Below are 17,553 nucleotides of genomic sequence, written 5' to 3' on the forward strand. Positions count from 1 at the left end.
GTCTATTGGCCCTTTTAAAAGTGCTAGATTGGTCGTTGGAACTCTGCAAAATTGCCACAGAGACCTGCTATGGGAGTTTGCTTTCTTTCCGAACTGACGCGTGTGCCTTTTCGCCTCTCCTCAGCCTCCAGCACCCTGCACTCTTTGTCTAGCCTGCAGGCAGGGAGTTCCACAGACGCTTCAGGAGAGGAGGCGGAGCGAGAAGGAGGCGCCGCACCGAGACTGTGAACTTACCCCCTGCGTGCGTCCGCCGTTGCCAAGGCGATTTCCCTCAAAGAGCTGAGTGCAGCGCCGCCGTTTGAGTTCGCCCTACTTTTGTAACCCCCCCCAAAATCTCGCGATACGCGTGCAGAACGCGCGCAGACATGATTTCGCCCACGTGACAGGAAGCAGCATGGAGATGTGCGGGCGGGGCTGCGCTCTTTTGGCAGCCAAGGGAGCCACCGGAGAATGGGGTCTGTGGCGGGCTTGGCTCCATCTTCGTGGCAATGCAGCCTTTGGGGGGCGGCGCGGGAGGAGCACGGGGCGTTTTGCTGGGAGTCGTCAGGACCACCAGCAGGGCTGGAGCCACCGGAACAAGACGGTGCTTACCTACCTGGCGGCTGCAGCCGTGGGCATGGCAGGTGCGGCGTATGCGTCCGTGCCGCTCTACCGGCTTTATTGCCAGGTGAGAGGTTGTGCTGTGTAGTGGTTGCAGTGTGAAGTCCCCAGTCTGCTTTGAGACCTTGGGCTTCTCAGCCTCACCTACCTCACAGTGTTGTTGTGAGTTCAGCAAATGGAGTGGCAGCGTGGAGTCAGAGTTCTCCGCTCCTCATGCGATTGCGCTTAAATGAATACTTGTAAAGTATAAGCAGTTTCCGACATTTCATACGTGAAAAACATCCGTTTTGTTCTCAGTGTTTAGAGTCACCTTCACCGCAGGAATCTAGAAACAGAAAGTTCCCTTGACTGTTAAGGGCAACTTTCATTTGCAGGTATATAAATTTATTTAAAGGGTGAGGAGTAGTAGTTCACACTTATTTCTCCATTTATGATAGACCTACATGAACAGAATACATATGTGCGCTTAGGCTGTGCTGGTATAGGCTCCTTCCTTTTGGTGAAAGGACATTTGGATGTCTTGCATGGAGCATATGCATGTGCAGTTCATATGACTAGATGCTGTGCTACATTGGGCTGAACATAATGCAGGCGAGGAGAGATCCAATATGTCTGATTCTGCTTCCCTGCTACACATGGGTTTCCATGTATGCATATATTGTATGTACTGGTGTGTGCCTTGATGTAACTTCATCTCTTTGTCTTGTGCATCTTCATCTGGAAGTTGGTACTGCTGAACTTCATGAGGTTGGCTCCTGAATACACAAAGAACTTCAGCCTTCTACCAGAAGAGGGCTTACTTGTTGAGCTGTGGTTCTAGCTGTCATCTTTTTACACTATAGTGTTTTAGGAGGTAAAACCTGTTTCAGTAAAATAAGTCCAGAGGAGAATTTTGTTTTGCAAGGGAAAGCAAAGCAAATATGGGGGTGTGGAGTGGTGGGATGGACAGACTACAAACACCTTTTCTTATCCCCAAAGACTCTGTGGTGTAGGGTAAATGTGACAGTGACCAATTTTGCACTAGACCTTTAATCCTGATTTAATTCTGTCCCCAAACTGACATTCTATGCTAAAATCAGAGAAGCCAACTCTATGATTCTATGATTTTAATGTAGAATGTCAGTTTGGGGCCAGGGCTAAACCAGGATTAAAAATCTAGTGCGAAATTGGTCATTGTTGAAATAGGCAGAGAGACCTGTGTTCAAATCCCTGCTATAGCATGAAGCTCACTGGGTGATCTTGGGCCAGTCACACTGTTTAACGTTCAGCATAAGGTTGTGAGGATGAGAAGGTTGGGAGCTGTTAGCCACACATGCTTTTTATTTATGTTTGCTCTAATCTTCCACCTTATGTCAAGATTCTACTTACTGTGTTGCGGCTATCTACCCTTTGCCCTATCTTACTAAGTCAAAATATTGTCTATAATGCAATAATAGCATTTTGGGATTTAGCCATAAAATGGTAGGGGAGGTAGTTGGAGAGTCCCCTGAATTGATGCGGTTGTTGGGGCAGGGCAGCATTATACCAATGCCCCCCTCCCACCCCTGATGTGATAACAGAAATTTGGTGATGCAAATCTAGTTTTACGAGGTCAAACCTTGACCTTGTTCCTGGCTCACTGGCAGACAAGTGGTTTGCTGTTGCTTGTATGTTTCCATAGATGTAAACTGGGTTGCCTGATAAAGCTTCACTAAAATGTTTTGAACTTCTGTTTCCCCCTTCACTTATATATGTAACACTTCGGCTTCCCCCATGGTCTACCACATGTGTACTCTACATTTATTTAGGGGTGGGCTGCACTGAACACAGTGGAACTTGCTACTCAGTACAAAAAGAAGATGGGACTGCAATTCTATACATGCCTATTTCTAAGTAAATATGAAGAAATTCAGACTATGAAGATGCAATCCTGTTCTTACTTATCTGTGAATAAGTTCTGAAGCCAATGGGACTTGCTGCTGAATCAACAGGCTGTTAGGATTTTTTAGGTAATGGTGACAGCACACTAGCCCACAAGCTGTACTATGACAACTGAGGAGCTGCGGGTGGCTCTTAAGCTATACTTTGGCTGCCCTTGCTCTAGATGAAAGGGTTAAGTATATGCTTTTCTGTCCTAGTATAATCTAGCTGTTACTGCTTGTACAGAAAAAATGTTACAACTTCAGAGCTGATGGTCCTTAAAAAATCTGTTCTCAGAATGTTTGGGTTTTTTGCTTGTTCAGCCTAATTGTCACTAATTATGTATTTTTTTCTTTAAGGCTACTGGACTTGGTGGGTCTGCAGTAGCAGGTCATGGCTCAGACCAGATTGAGACAATGGAACGAATAGAAGATCGTGTTCTTAAAATCACTTTCAATGCAGATGTTCATTCAAGTCTTCAGTGGAATTTCAGGCCTCAACAGACTGAAGTTTACGTAAGTGATTAAAGATCTAGTAGACAGTTTTATATCTTGGACTTTCCCCTGCAGGCATTGATGAGAAGTCTAAACTTTGTGTATGACCTTCTGTTACAAGGGGCAAAATGGCTGATTAGTCATGCTAAATTGTATTTAGGTGATGTGCCCCTTATTTTACAATTAGCCTGATCAGGCACTGGAAGTCCGCAGACTGTACTGAAGTATAACAGTCTGGGCTGATGCTATACATCCATTATTAAGTTTCAGACTTCTGTGCACCTTCATCCTTGAGAGATTTTTTAAAATTCCTGCTTTCAAAGCCCCCCCTTTATCTTAAATGCAGATAATCTTAATCCTTATATTTAAATATGGAATTGGAGAGAACAGTAGATAATGTGCATAATTGAACTCTATTAAAATTAATGACAAATCTGATCGTTTGCTTGGAAACAATCCTTTGCTACAGATGCATTAGATTCCGATTCACTGATACAAATCAGCCTTGTAATGAGGGTATTTCCAGAAGTCTCAGACACAGTACATGTAAGCTCAGAGCAGCCAGTTGCTGTTCCTGCATGAGAATTTTATTTACTTCATTTATATCCCACTTTCTCCTCAGGTGGAATCAAAGTGGCTTACAGTGTTTGCCCCTTGTCTCGCTTATCTTCATAACAACCCTGTAAGGTAGGTTAGGCTGAGCTTGCATGACTGGATCAAGTTCGGTCAGCAAGCTTCCATGGCAGAGTGGAGATTCTGATCGGGGTCTTCAGGATCCTAACCCAACATTCCAATCACTATGCCATACTGGCTCGTTTGTTCACCATGTGTATGTGTTCTGCTAATGGTGGCACAGCATACTATGAATGGGAGCATTCATAACACACAGTTGTCTTTTCCTGGCTAGAACATAATACCATGGTGAATTTTTTTTTATTTTCCTGGATTTCTGACCTTTAGTGAGAAATACCCTTTCCTTTCAATCCTAGTTTATTTTTTCCACATTTAGACAGATGCATTGTAAAAGTTTGGTAAGAATGCACATGAAGACCAAGACAGCCCATTTCAGGTCAACAAGCCCTTAGTGTAATTTGTCTCAGCTGTAATTGTCATTCAAATAATCTAAGTGTATTTTGGTTTTCAGTAAATGGTTGAGAGAAAAGCAAGAAAACTCATCAAAGGAAACTTTTTTCCTGTCTTGTAGGTAGTTCCAGGAGAGACTGCACTGGCGTTTTACAAAGCAAAGAATCCCACAGATAAACCAATAATTGGAATCTCTACCTACAATGTGGTGCCATTTGAAGCTGGCCAGTATTTCAATAAAATACAAGTAGGTGAAGTGTGTTGCTCTGAAAGTAGATTGCAGATGTTGATGCTCCTGTGCTCAGCTTTGTTTTCAGAACTTGCTCTTGTGCTGATCTGTGATAGCAGATATATATGCCCATCCCTCACCCAACACAGGCACAAGGGGACCTCATCCTCTGGAGCCAGATGCTAGCCCTATCCCTTTGTATGAAGCAGCTACTGTAAATTTGTATTTTAGTGGCTTTAACTCTTTTCTAGTATGCTCTAAACCCAGCCTTCTTCCCGTCAGCTGAGGGCACTGTACATGGCTTCCCTTATCTATTAGTCAACTCTTCTAAAATAGTAAATTGGAGTGCTGATTCTCCAAACTGTGGACATAAGAAACCACTACCCTTATTGGTTGCTTGCTCTTTCATAGTTTTAGTACTTTCCATTCAAGCAGCTATCATGATCAAATTATTTGACAGCAGGGAAGGTGTGTGGGACTTTTTACTTACTGTTGCAAACAAGATTATAAAGAGCATTTTATGAACTTTCAATTTGGTAGTATTCTCTCATCTGAGCTTGTCACTGAAACTTCGTTTAGCACCAGATTGTATGTAAGTGTTGTATAGCTCTGAATGTTGAATATTTGTAATGTTGTTTCCCCAAATATCCAGTGCTTTTGTTTTGAAGAACAGCGACTTAATCCCCATGAAGAAGTAGACATGCCAGTGTTTTTCTTCATTGATCCTGAATTTGCTGAAGACCCAAGGATGGCCAATGTTAACTTGATCACTCTTTCTTACACTTTTTTTGAAGCAAAAGAAGGACAAAAACTACCTCTCCCTGGTTATAACTAGATATTGTAGTAGCTGTGCTCTGCATTGGGGATTCCTCTGCTATGCAATACTGATGATTTGCAGACTGCAGCAGTATTTATTCTACAGCAGAGGAGGAAGATGATGAACATCTGAAAAGCAGGAATTCTGTTTTAGATGTACAGTTATATAGATATCTGCTTGTTCTGAAAATGTAATATTTAATTTTTACACATCTGTAAATACAATGAATAAAACTCACTCAAGATACTAATTTATCTCATTGACAGGTAGATCTTCGTTACAGATATAAATAGATGAGTATAATAAAATGTGTGTACTTTCACTTTTGGGGGCTGATGATTAATGTTAATTTAGCTATAATTACTTCCTCCATGTATGTAGCATTCATGTCCATAAAATCAAGGCTAGCATTAGCCTGCAGGTTTTTGGGTTTTTTTAAAAAATGAAAGTGCAGATGGAATAAAAAAATGTTGTTTTGAAACATGTGGTGGGCTTTTATTATCCTGAGCTTGAGTGCATGTTTTACAGAATAATCTGTAACCAAGCCAATATCAGTGAGACTGGCTCCTAATAGAAACTGTATAACTGTCCCAGTTAATCCTGATTTTTGTATTTGAAGTTGTAATAATTCAAGGTCTATCCTCCTGGTATTGATGTTGTCATCTAGCCAATATAGCAAGACTCCAATTCTATCCTTTTCCCTTAAGAGTTACATTAAGCAGACAATTGATGCCTTTTCCATGTGTGGTATGGTTTATTACAAATGTATCAATTAAGTGGAGAGAACTATCATAGGTTTTCAGATTCACTAAAACTTCATAGGCTCCTGCTTGGAATGTGTCTAAAATAGCTTGATTAGTTATCATTTGAAATGCTGAACAAACAATAGTATTAAATCTTCACTCTATACAGGTCTGGATATTTGTAAAAGGCTCACAAGTGAAGACAGGTGTCATCTCAGACTTTCCAGTACTTAATTGTATTACATTATGAAAGAATGGGGTGGTTGTGTCTATTCTATTAGGTGCATTTTCCATCATCCAGTGTTTTTTAACCATCATGCAACCTTTTGCTTGATTCTGAGTCTTCTGTAAGTCACCTTACATGAGGGTAATGAATTTTTAGAAGGCCATGTAGCAAGAAAAGAATTTGACCTCAAAACAAACACAACTTCAGCTACTGGAGATTTTCCAAGCATATATATATTACTACTGAGAAAAACATTTGAATTGGTTCTAATATATTGTGAAGCCTCAGCTCAGTGCTAGACAGAAGAGACCAAATAAAAACATCAGCCACTGTGTGATGACCCACTTACATAGTCATGCAAACAATATACATAAAACATGCAAGAGGTTAACTAGAAAAACTGGTGGGAGTTTTTAGGAGTTGAACACCTTCTGGAAGTACTGTTTAACTCAACTCAATTCTCCATCATTTATTTACATGGACTTTATAAAAACTTTATAGCAGTTGTAGAACAATTAAATACTGAACTTACAAGGCAGGGAGACTTACAGTGCACAGTATGCAGGACTACAAGCAAACAGGCCAGCTGCAATTACTTTTATTATTTGTCCTTTCTGGACAGAATCAGAAAAATATACATTTTGCTTTTAAAGGAAAGTGAAGGCACTTCTTCCAGTCACTCTTTATTATGATCCATCACCAAACTGCATAGATACCTGAGCTGTTAAGGGCAGGGGGAAACAAAGCAGCCCCCAAATTAAGTACCTCTGGGATTTTCCCTTTCATTTGGTTACTTTGCAGTTTCTTCCAATGAGGCCCCATGAAACCTGGAGCTAGACTTGCTTGTGCAGTATTTAGTGAGCGTCCATTGGTGAAAAATGTATATGGGGAAAGTGGATGGCAAGTGAAATGGAGCAGAACTTCCAGGCATGCCAAATATTGTCACACAGATTCACATTTCCTTTGTTGTGGAAAGCTTGTACAAGTTTCTTAAAAGACAACTGGTACATTAAATAACTCCATGTAAAAAGTGTCATAGTGAGATCAGAAGATCAAGAAACTTATGTAAAAAATGTCGAAGTATCAAATCTTTCAATTAGCAACTAGTTTTACAATAGAATGGAGATGTGTGGCCCAATCTCTCATAAAGTGGTCTCACTGCCACAGCCACTGGGCCTCTAGAGCTGCTGAGCCCAAATTAAGGATTCTGGGAGGGTTTCCTTTGGGGCCAGTACTGAAGTTCGTTTTATGCAGTTCTTCAAATTGGAAGTGTTTAACATATAATTAAGCAGGGTATATTACACTGTGAGTGAAACACTTATTTTATGGTGTAAATTGCAATGTGTGTTGTTCCAGCCATCAACATTTGGAAAGCATGCTGTATGTTGTTTGTAGACTTCAATCTCAAATACATGGAGAACCTTGCACTCATAGTGATCCATTGGAACTTAATGTCAAATAATGCACTTCAGGTACAGCGTGAAGGAGCAACACCTTAGGTTGTATGTCACAGACTTTTCCTACCTATTCAATAAGTATTGTTGCTTAACTGAAATGACTTTAAGTTACCAAAACAGTCTCTAGTACAGGAAAAGAAGATATTTTTGTTGGACCTCTTGAGGCTAGCAGCTGGTATGACTGTTAACACTAGGTCTGAAGAGATGTGCGTCAATTTCTTCATAAATAGGTCTGAAATCAAAGCACAGGGTAAACACTAGGTTATATTATGCTGTGTTCAACAAAGCAATGGCAGTAGAGAGGAGAGCAGGATTCTGAACACCACATAGCATAGAATTCTTGTCTTATTTCATGTCCTATAATACCTGCCCTATCTTTAGGCCAGGTGAATCAACTGATGTCCTTTACTGCATATGAGCTTCCAGTGTTTCCCCCTGCCACACTTCTAGTGAGCGAGAGATATGCATGTTCTTAACACTGGATTTGGTACCAGATGTTCCTGTTAAATTTGGTTAGATTGTTATGAGGCAATTCTAGCTACCAGAAAGGCATACTTGCAATCATCTTCTGACACTTAAGTTTCCAAAGACCTACCCAACCTGATTTTGATCCAGGAACAGTATTTACAGTTCAGCTAAGCAGAATAATATATTAAGAACAATGACAACAATATTTTGTATACCAATTTGAATGTTCAAGCACCTCATACAGGGGAAAATGACCAGCTTATAGCCATCTAGAAGAATTCAGGAGAAGCAACATTTGTATCAAGAATGTATGCATTTGAGAACAAGATAAGAGCCACTATTAAGCAACTGGTTATCCAACCACAACATGTTCAGAATATGTAACTAAAAACTATTCTGTGCATTCAATTGTATGTTACACTGCTGATCTAAATAGGTATGATCAGAAAGGCTTTGTGTATGCTAGCCTATGATGCACTATAAAAGGGAAAGAAACCCATAGCCTGGTCATTTTCAAAATCACTTACTCTGTTTTGTCACTAGGAGCCAGTGGATCAAACTCCATGAGCTCGTAGTAATTGGGAGGTGGTGTGTGGCTTTTGGAACAGTCTACAAGAGATAGAAAGCCAGAGATGACATAACATTTTAACAGAATCCAGACTCTTGCTCTGCTACTCCATCATGATATATTGTCCTGGTTGTCCTCACTGCCACCTTCTATAACAGGGGTGGCCAAACATGTTTAACGTAAGAGCAACATAGAATGAATGTCAGAGTTTTGAGTCACAAGACATCAATGTCAGATGTTTGAGAGAAGGAAGGAAGGAAAATAGGGGAGGGAGAGGGAAGAGAGGTTAAAAGAAAGCAACTTTAAATGCATTCTTCAAGTTGCTGGTTGGCTTGGAGAAATTATTTAAAGAAAGAAATGCCTTCTCCAAGCTGGCCAACAGGGTGGTGGGGACTTTGAGAGCCACGAAATAGGTGTGAAAGAGTAATGTGGCTCCCGAGCCACAGTTTGGCAACCCCTGTTCTATAATCTTACTGTTCTATAATCTTAGGGTAACACAATTTGTATGCAGAAAGGATAGGCAAAAAGATAATGAGAAAGGGGTGGGCTGAAGTAGCAATGATGAGTTTTCCCCACGTTGGTAGCTTAGACCAAAAATAAGGATATTTTTATCAAGTCAAAATGATTGTAACCAATAATATGTACTACACAGAATGAATAAAGCAGAACCCTAGTTGAACTTAATGGCTAAACTTAATGGTCTCCCCATCTTCAGCTTTCAGATACATATTCAACTGGTATAAATGAACCTCAAGTTACATAGAAAATTATGTGTGGCAGGGGGAGCAAGACTACACCTTCCAGCCCCTACACTGGTCACACCTTTCTTGCCTACAAACCTGAGAAATGGGAACATAACATTTTGCACAGTGCAAGCAGAATCCAATAGGCTTAGGCTTGAAATGTGCACCAAATCTCATGTGCTGCAAACTAAACACAGCCTCTATGAGCCATGAAGTTCATCCAAATAGAACATAACTTATGTAGAATGTTTGTATGCTGCCTCTCCAGGCATCTGCTTGAGGAAACTTATCAAAAATAAACAAAATACAATAAAACAAATCCCCCAGCAATAAAACCATCCTATTTTAGCAGCTCGTAAAATTAGCAGCTCATGAAACTAAAAAGCATCTAAACAGTCAAAACAATCACTGAAACATAAAAGCAGAGCCATAAAATCATCCAGCAGGTAAGCATCATAAAAACCAAAATAAATAACCATAATAATGGGCTACAACTTCAGATAAAAGCATGAGTGAACAAAAATGACTTAGCCAGGTGCTTACATCTTAACAGGGTACGTATGAGGTGGGCTTCAGGAGCTAGGGCTTTATTCAACAGAGGTGCCACCACTGAAAAACCCAGTCTCTGGTCACCATCCACTTCACCACTGTGGAATGGGCACAAAGAGCAAAGCTCGGGATGCAAATCTTTACTGGCAGGCTGGACAGTATGGGACAAGACAGTCCTTTGGGTACCTTGGCCCCAAGCCAGTTAGGACTCAAGAGGCGAGCACCAGCCCTTCAAATCATGCTTTTGTCAAGTTATCTGAGTTTTCTACTGACATTCAGAAAGCAGTGACAAAGTTACATCAAGATAAGCACTAACTGCAAATGTTTATGCTATTACCTGCTGCTGCTGCTGTATTTCTTGTCCCATTAATCTGAAGGCTTACTGGTTGGAGAGGCACAGGATTTAAAATGGAGTTTACCTAAGGAAAGGAAGTGGAAGGAATCAGGTCTGGAGAAAGACAGCTTTTTCAAAACTGCTTTAGCCTAACATGCTTGTTCAAACATGATTTAAAGCATGCATTAATTTGGCAAAAGATCATTCACCCTTTTTGTCACTTATAACATAGTTCAGCGGTCATCCTCTAGTCGGGATCCTCTGGTGGGCAACAAGTCCTATCGAACCGCTATTTTTCCAATGCTGTCTGGAAAGACCTGCAGCTCTTACATACACAGAGAATAAGGGCACCATATTCCCTGCCTTTCTTTACACATACACTGGCAGGAGCTGCAGGACAGCAAAGTGAGGTCAATCAGCAGTGGAGAGGATTCATTTGTAACACAGGCAGCCTCAGAGACTACAGTGCTTCCTTATATCACATGACTTGTGTCATGTGCTTACCATTCAGAAAGCTCGTGCTGTTGTCTGGGCATTTAAAGATGGAGCCTGGGTCTTCAGAAGTTGAAGACCACTGCTGTATATAGACTAACTAGAACCAATGGCCAGGAATCCAAAGAGCCACAAGGGGCCTCGTGCTACTATGCCTAGCAGAAGTGAGGGTGGGAGGGGGGCTTTGAGCAGCTCACCTCCATGCTACATGGAACTCATCAGTCTCAAATGTGTGTTGCTATGCAACAAACTTGGGGGAGGGGGTGGAGCAGGTTGGGAGGGAATACAAAACCTCTGTGAGCTCATGAAGCACATTCCATGTTTCTTTGGATCCTGGCCAATGTATTCTTGAGGCTGACTATGTGTAGCCCTGGGAAATCTTGTATTGAAAGGAAGATGCAAATACTTTCATTTATATGTTTAACATTTTTAAAATATTGTTCCGTATCACCAAAGATCCACTTTCCCTCAAACTACAAAACTCTACACATGACTACCTATTGCTTAATGAATCAGGTTCAAGGTGTTGGTGTTTACCTTTAAAGCTGTATATGCCTAGGGGCTAGCATATCTCCAGGACCACTTCTCCCCATTCGAGCCCTATAGGACCCTAGAATCTGGGGTTCAGGATCTTCTGGTGGACCCTGGCCCCAGGGACATCCAGCTTGCCTCACCTGGTGGAATGAGCTTCCATTAGAGACCAGGGCCCTGCAGGACCTGCAAAATGGAGCTCATCTGCCAGGCCTTCAGTTGAAGCATCAGGCGTCACCTGGTTCTTAGGCCTTCACCTAAGCCCCAGAATGATCAGCTGTAACTGTGTATGTCCAGTCATAAACTACAGTTTTAATGTGGAAATTTTAATGTGTTGTTATTGCAGAGCGCAATCCTCTGCAGAGTTACTCCAGTCTAAGTTTATTGAACTCAAGTGATTTTAGACTGGAGTAAATCTACAGCGGATTGAACTGTAATCCTCCCCTTAACTCAACACTGATCATTCTGTGAGTTTCAATTGAATTTTTAAGTTCCCAATGGCCCTTTCTATCTGATGTTTGCTAATGAATCAGGATCAAGAAATGGTTTACTACTCACGTTCTCATATTGGTTGGCAACTGGAAAGCTGTGACTTGTGCTTTGTGCTTCTGTTGTGTACCTAGAAGGAAGAAGAGAAGGCAGTGGAAGTAAGGGTGCCAGCCTCTGGGTGGGTCCTGGGGATCCCCCAAAATTACAGCTCATTTCCAGACTACAGAAAATTGAGTAAATTGATGTTTTGAAGGGTGGACTCTATGGCATTGTACCCCACTGAGGTTCCTGTCCTCCCCAGGCTCCATACTCAAATCTCCAGGAGTTTTCCAACCTGGCAACCCTACACCCCCAAGCCCCCACCCATGACCACAGGTGACCTGGCAACCCTAACTAGAATCATTTTCATGAAGTCCATACTGGTTGTCTACAAACTGCCTCATGCACTGTAATGGTTTTCACCTTTGCTTATCAGCTCTTAAAATTCATCTCAACTTTTAGCTGATGTGAAAATTACTACTTACGAGGTCTGCAGTGTATTTGCAGCAGATAGTGGGTTTAGCTGAGGGTAAAGTGATGGTTGCATCAGGTGGGTGCTTGGAACAGCAACACTTGATGGCCTGCAGTCTTAACAGGAACAAAGAGTATTGAGATAGCGATTTTTTCTCACAGAACCAAGAGTTGGCTTCAAAGGTGCTCTTCCAACTAGAGGAAAGGAACAGGTATTTTTTGCCAATCCCCTCCTTTCCCAATCATGCTCATGGGGGTTCCTCATCTATAAGCAGCAGAAGTGAGGATGAGGTACGCCCAGTGAGCAGAGGGAGGCAGGGAAGTCCCATTAGAAGAAGAGAAGAGATTGGATTTCTACCCTGCCCTTCACAGAATCTCAGGGTGGTTTTTCCAAGTAACCAAAGGCACCAAACTATACAAAGATCCTTCTAATCACACTGTAGGTCTTCAGCTTGTCAAGTACCCCCAGAAAAAGACAAGGAGACATGCGTCTGGATTCTAAATGCATTTCATTTCCTTTATTGATCACTTCTTATGACTGGAACCCAAATTTTTGAAAGTTATATCACAGCACCAGCTTCAGTCCTCAAGGCCTAACGGGTTACTCGGAAAACTGTTTTGTGAACTGCTTATTGAGATTTGTGCAGCTTGTGAATTTCTTCCAAGGAAACTTGGCAACTAGAATACCTGCAATTTAACTAGAAGGATTTCTGGATAGTTTGAGTGCCTTTGTTTTACCTGGAAAATTATTGTGTGAACTGCTTACTGGAATTCTGCAACTTGGAATTCTTGTTGGTTTACATGTACTGCACCTTTAAATAAGCTATTGTGCTTAAGTGTATGTTGTGCTTGGCTTTTGCCACAAGCCACTGTGGAACAAATACATATATGAATGCTTGTATGTACATTTTGAATATTTGAATAATTATCAAAGATTTCAGGTTTTCACGGCTGGTAACATCATTAGGGTTTGTAGACTCTTTCGGGATCAAGTGCCGTGTTCTACTGAACACGGCACTTGATCCCGAAAGAGTCTACAAACCCTAATGATTTGAATAATTGTTTGACAGTTCTACTTCTTAGTGGGTTTTCTTTCCTAACCAGTGTTAGTAAACTTCCCAGGAAGATCAGAGCAGTTCTACATCTCCCTGCTTGTCTCCTGTCTTATAGAATCATAGAATCACAGAGTTGGAAGGGCCCATATAGGCCATGTAGTCCAAACTGCTGCTCAATGCAGGATCAGCCCATATTTCCAGTGTGTTCAGATCTTGTTGAATTCTATATCTTCTGGGGTGTTTGCTGCTTCTTCCAATTTGGTGTCATCTGCAAATTTAATGAGTAACCCCTCTATACCCTCATCCAGATCACTGATAAAAATATTGAAAAGTACTGGGTTCAGAACTGAGCCCACTGGACACCTCTCTCCACTCAGATGAAATGCTACTGACGACTACTCTTTGAGTATGGTTCTCCAGTCAGTTCCCTATCAACCTAACTATCCTAGTCAAGTCCACAGTCCTCTAGTTTGCCCATGAGAACATCATGGGGAACTCTGTCAAAAGCTTTACTGAAATCCAGGTAAACATCATCAACAACATTCCCTTGATTCAGTAAGGAAATGAAGTTGGTCTGGCAGGATCTGTTGGTGACAAATCCATGCTGACTTCCCTGGATCACCAAGTTGTCCTTTAGATACTCGTAGCCAGATCCATTTAAAACCTGCTCCAGTATCTTCCCTGGGACAGAAGTCAGAATGACTGGCCTGTAGTTTCCTGGGTCATCCCTCCTTCCTTTTTTGAAAATTTGGATAACATCTGCCCTCCTCCAGTCTTGTGGCTTGTCTTCTGTCCTCAAGAGGTCTGGACAAAGGGTCTGCTAGCTCTCTAGAAAGTTCTTTGAGTGCTCTTGGGTGCATACCATCTGGCCCGGGGAATTGTAATTGAGTTTAGCCAGGTGCTTCTCAACTGTCCATGTCAACCAGCAGTTGGACACTGTGCCTTGCCTACTACTATCTCTAGATGAGCCCATTCTCTTCTTCAGGAAAAAAAAAACTCACTTTTGTCAGAAATAACGTGCAACATTGCAAAATTTTGTATGAGGGCATACAGAATATGTAAGCAGATGGTTAAGTCCATAAGCAAGGCTGGACTATAATGACACCTTTAAACTTATTTGCTGATCCTAGTATAATATGTGGCAATGTGTTAAGCTGGTTTTATATCAAAATAAATTGAAATGAACTGGATACTGCATGTATGGGAATCAACAACCCATCCCTGTTCTCATATAATTACCAGTTTGTGAGCATGGAGTGTATGCACACAGGTATCATCCCTTTAACTGGGAGCACTGCTTTTTCTAACAGTCCTGATCACCGAGATGGAGCCTAGACACATACATTTCCTGCATGTGTGGATACCATGCCCCTGGGATATGGAAAAATAGCATGAAGTCACTAAATGTGGTAACGGTTTGGACTGAGTGATCTGAGGATGGGTAAATGGCCTGATGTAGCTCAGGGAGCAGAGTGCAGGGATAAAAAGATTTCCTTGTGAAGCCCCATGGAGCAGTGTTTTGCCCTTGAAAGCCAGGTCTTCATGCTAGTGGGTACAGACAGTATTTCCAGGTCTACAAAGGAAAAAAGAACAGTGCCTTTGTGCACAGCTGGGTGCAGCACATCACAGCTGCTAGTGGGGTGCCTTTTCAGGCTTTGGTGGGGAGGAGGTCCACAGCAAAATTCAAACACACACATCTGGGTACTTTCAAGAACATTTTGCAAAAAAGAAAGAAAAGAGATCCCTTTTCAAAGCATTTGGTGTTGATTATTTTCTTTTTTCTACGTAACTGCTATAGTTGTTATCAACACAGACTAAAGGAATTTCTTCCTTTGGCATGCATCTCTAGCATAGAGGTGCCTTTTTTGTTTATAACAATCAGTGTGACTTGCGGAATAATCATACTCTTGAACAACAATCAAGTATGGCCTGGAACACTCTTCCCTCCTGCCCTCCTTAAACATGGTTCCTGGCATCTGGATTACAGCCAACACCTTTCTAGTATAAACATTAGTGGAATTCCTCTGATGTCTGAAATGAAGGTGAGAAGAAAAAAATTCTCCAGAAGAGTAAGGAATGCTACAGTATGTACCTTCCGTGCCTGGAGTGCCATTTGTATAATAGTTACACAGGCCAAACTCAGTGAAATCTTTTTTCCCCGTCAGGTTAGAAACGCCCTGGTAAGACATGGGAGAGTTGCAAATTCTTACTCACTTAATTCTGAAAACGGAGAAGTCACAGGGCCAGCTCCCCCAGGCTTTGGCACTGTAGCTGGAAAACTTGACTCGAGGTCAAGCAAGTCAGATGAGGGAGCAGAGGGCTGGTTGCCATTGACCTGGAAATTAAACAAAGAGGTCAGAGGTCACAACCAGTGTTGCTCCTACATGCAAATCAAACTTCCACTCTCCAATAAGCAATCACAACCAGATTCATGTTAGGTAACTGATAGTGATCTATAATTGATGCAGATCTTGGCAGCGGTAAAGATCTAATCGGATTGTCTGCTTGTTGCCTGCAGTCTGATAAGCACTCACTTAGAAATATATTTTCACAGGAGGGTTCTCAGATCAAAGAGTAACCAGAGGAGCACTTTATTTTGCATTGATTAGGAGTCTAGCAAAACAGCTGTGCATGTCAAGATGTCTGGCTACTGACAGAGCAGAATAACAAAGAACTGCAAGACATGGTTTTAAGTTAAACCAGAAGTTAATGGTTGCAATTTAGAGAAGCATTTGGGGCATTCCTGGACAAGCAGTATGTCTTTAAAAATCTTAACAAAGTTCAGAAGTACATCTAATATTCAGTTACAAATCTGTGCTTGACTCTCCCGCCCAACATGTTTGGGAACTTTAAATGTTGAACAAATAATGACACTTCCTCTTTGAATATTATATAGTGACTCAAGGCTACTACAACCTTTGCATACTTACTTGGGATTTACTTTCCATAAACATGTATGGGAGCCATAGAACACAAAGAATGTATAAATGAATCAACAAACCAAAGAGTGTAGCTGAGATTTAAGGAAGTTTGTCTGGATAACAGACAATGTTCTGGGGTTCTGCAGGACTGACTATTAATTACTCACTGTTGTGCGTTCATTTTGAATCCTCTGATTCTCAAGGAAACGGACTCTGTTTCTAGAGAACCTGTACAAAAATGATAAAAGCCAGTCACATAACTATGATGAACAATCTAAGCGTTAACTTTTTTTCTTTCTCAAAGATACTAAAAGATAGAAAAACACATGGATAAAGATAACTTTGTGTACTTTAGTACAATAATCAGCATTTTTACATTTAGGCCTTTCAAAAAGATGAGTGAAAACATAAAGTAGGGCTTTTTATGATATCCCTCCTGGTTTGAGTGAGAGCTCTGTCAAGTTGCAGATAATATTCTCTGTAGCTTTAACATGACATAATTTGGAGCACTGCATGAGAACAGCCAAGCCACAGATGTTACAATAAGGAAATAAAGTGTAGGAAATACCATCGCAACAATGGAAATTTCTGTCTTATGTGGATTGTGAAATAATAGGTATCTGTTCCTGCAGCTAGGTAAAATCACTTTTTCAATGACTAGCAACCTCTCCCTCCCAAAATTACAAGCAATGATCTTAAAGAGGCCAGAATTCTACCAATTGGCTGACCAGTTAAAGTTTTGTTTTCTTTTAAAATATATGAGCTGCCTCATGAACCCGGAAGTGTTGAAAGCACAGGCTATAACAATTGAAATAAAAACAAAGCAAGGGCAGTGCTGTATATAGGTTGAGAGTATCAGATTCAAACTCCCACTGAGCCAAGAAGCTCATCGGGTCACTCATGGCCAAATGCTCTTTCAGCCTAGCTTAACTCCTGCTTGCTGTTTAAACAAATTGGGGGCAGGGAGAAGAGAGAACCATGTATGCTACTCTAAGCTCCTTGGGGGACAGCCATGACAAAAATGTATAGAAAGACAGGAAAGGGTTATGTTACTCCTGGATGGGAAGCAAGGGGTCTGTAGGCCCAGTTTTGGTAGACACTGATTTGGGGAGGGGGACCTCAGTGGGGTACAATACCATACAGTCCACCCTCCAAAGCAACCGTTTTATCCAGAGGAACTGATCTCTGTAGTCTGGAGATGAGCTGTAATTCCTGGAGATCTTCAAGCCTACCTGGACATTGGCAACCCTAAATTACTATAAGCAGAAAAGAAGCTGCATTGGAAGATGGGAGTAATCCTGATGTATTTTGAGTTGAAGTTTTTTTCAAGCAAAACAGAATTTGC

At 41.4% G+C, this 17,553-nt stretch overlaps 3 protein-coding genes across 3 annotated transcripts in view; 1 reads left to right on the top strand and 2 right to left on the bottom strand.

Moving 5' to 3' along the window:
- Window positions 1-361, bottom strand: part of STXBP4 (syntaxin binding protein 4) — a 240,927-nt gene extending 240,566 nt beyond the window's left edge. Inside the window, exon 1 of the mRNA XM_060253551.1 lies at window positions 235-361. The gene's annotated coding sequence lies outside the window, so the exon portion shown is untranslated. The remainder of the gene's footprint in view (window positions 1-234) is intronic.
- Window positions 300-5,603, top strand: LOC132582011 (cytochrome c oxidase assembly protein COX11, mitochondrial). The gene is made up of 4 exons (XM_060253552.1): window positions 300-667; window positions 2,859-3,014; window positions 4,198-4,323; window positions 4,958-5,603. Exons 1-4 carry the CDS (start codon window positions 395-397, stop codon window positions 5,138-5,140), a joined length of 738 nt encoding a protein of 245 aa, XP_060109535.1. The 5' UTR covers window positions 300-394; the 3' UTR covers window positions 5,141-5,603.
- Window positions 5,604-6,673: 1,070 nt separating this feature from the next.
- TOM1L1 (target of myb1 like 1 membrane trafficking protein) overlaps window positions 6,674-17,553 on the bottom strand; it is a 79,969-nt gene continuing 69,089 nt past the window's right edge. Inside the window, exons 9-15 of the mRNA XM_060253553.1 lie at window positions 16,376-16,436; window positions 15,502-15,622; window positions 12,247-12,349; window positions 11,792-11,852; window positions 10,214-10,295; window positions 8,544-8,625; window positions 6,674-7,780 (exon numbers count right to left, since the gene is read on the bottom strand). Of these exons, the coding sequence (XP_060109536.1) occupies window positions 7,714-7,780; window positions 8,544-8,625; window positions 10,214-10,295; window positions 11,792-11,852; window positions 12,247-12,349; window positions 15,502-15,622; window positions 16,376-16,436 (577 nt within the window). The 3' untranslated portion in view covers window positions 6,674-7,713. The remainder of the gene's footprint in view (window positions 7,781-8,543; window positions 8,626-10,213; window positions 10,296-11,791; window positions 11,853-12,246; window positions 12,350-15,501; window positions 15,623-16,375; window positions 16,437-17,553) is intronic.

The sequence above is a fragment of the Heteronotia binoei genome, chromosome 13 (genome assembly GCF_032191835.1).
Source record: "Heteronotia binoei isolate CCM8104 ecotype False Entrance Well chromosome 13, APGP_CSIRO_Hbin_v1, whole genome shotgun sequence".
In the NCBI taxonomy this organism is placed as follows: domain Eukaryota; kingdom Metazoa; phylum Chordata; class Lepidosauria; order Squamata; family Gekkonidae; genus Heteronotia; species Heteronotia binoei.

Bases quoted from the DNA above. Each gene is read 5' to 3' on its own strand.
- LOC132582011 (XM_060253552.1), top strand. From the start codon at position 395: ATGGAGATGTGCGGGCGGGGCTGCGCTCTTTTGGCAGCCAAGGGAGCC. The intron at 668-2,858 runs GTGAGAGGTTGT...TTTTTCTTTAAG, and splicing joins TCTACCGGCTTTATTGCCAG to GCTACTGGACTTGGTGGGTC. The intron at 3,015-4,197 runs GTAAGTGATTAA...CCTGTCTTGTAG, and splicing joins CTCAACAGACTGAAGTTTAC to GTAGTTCCAGGAGAGACTGC.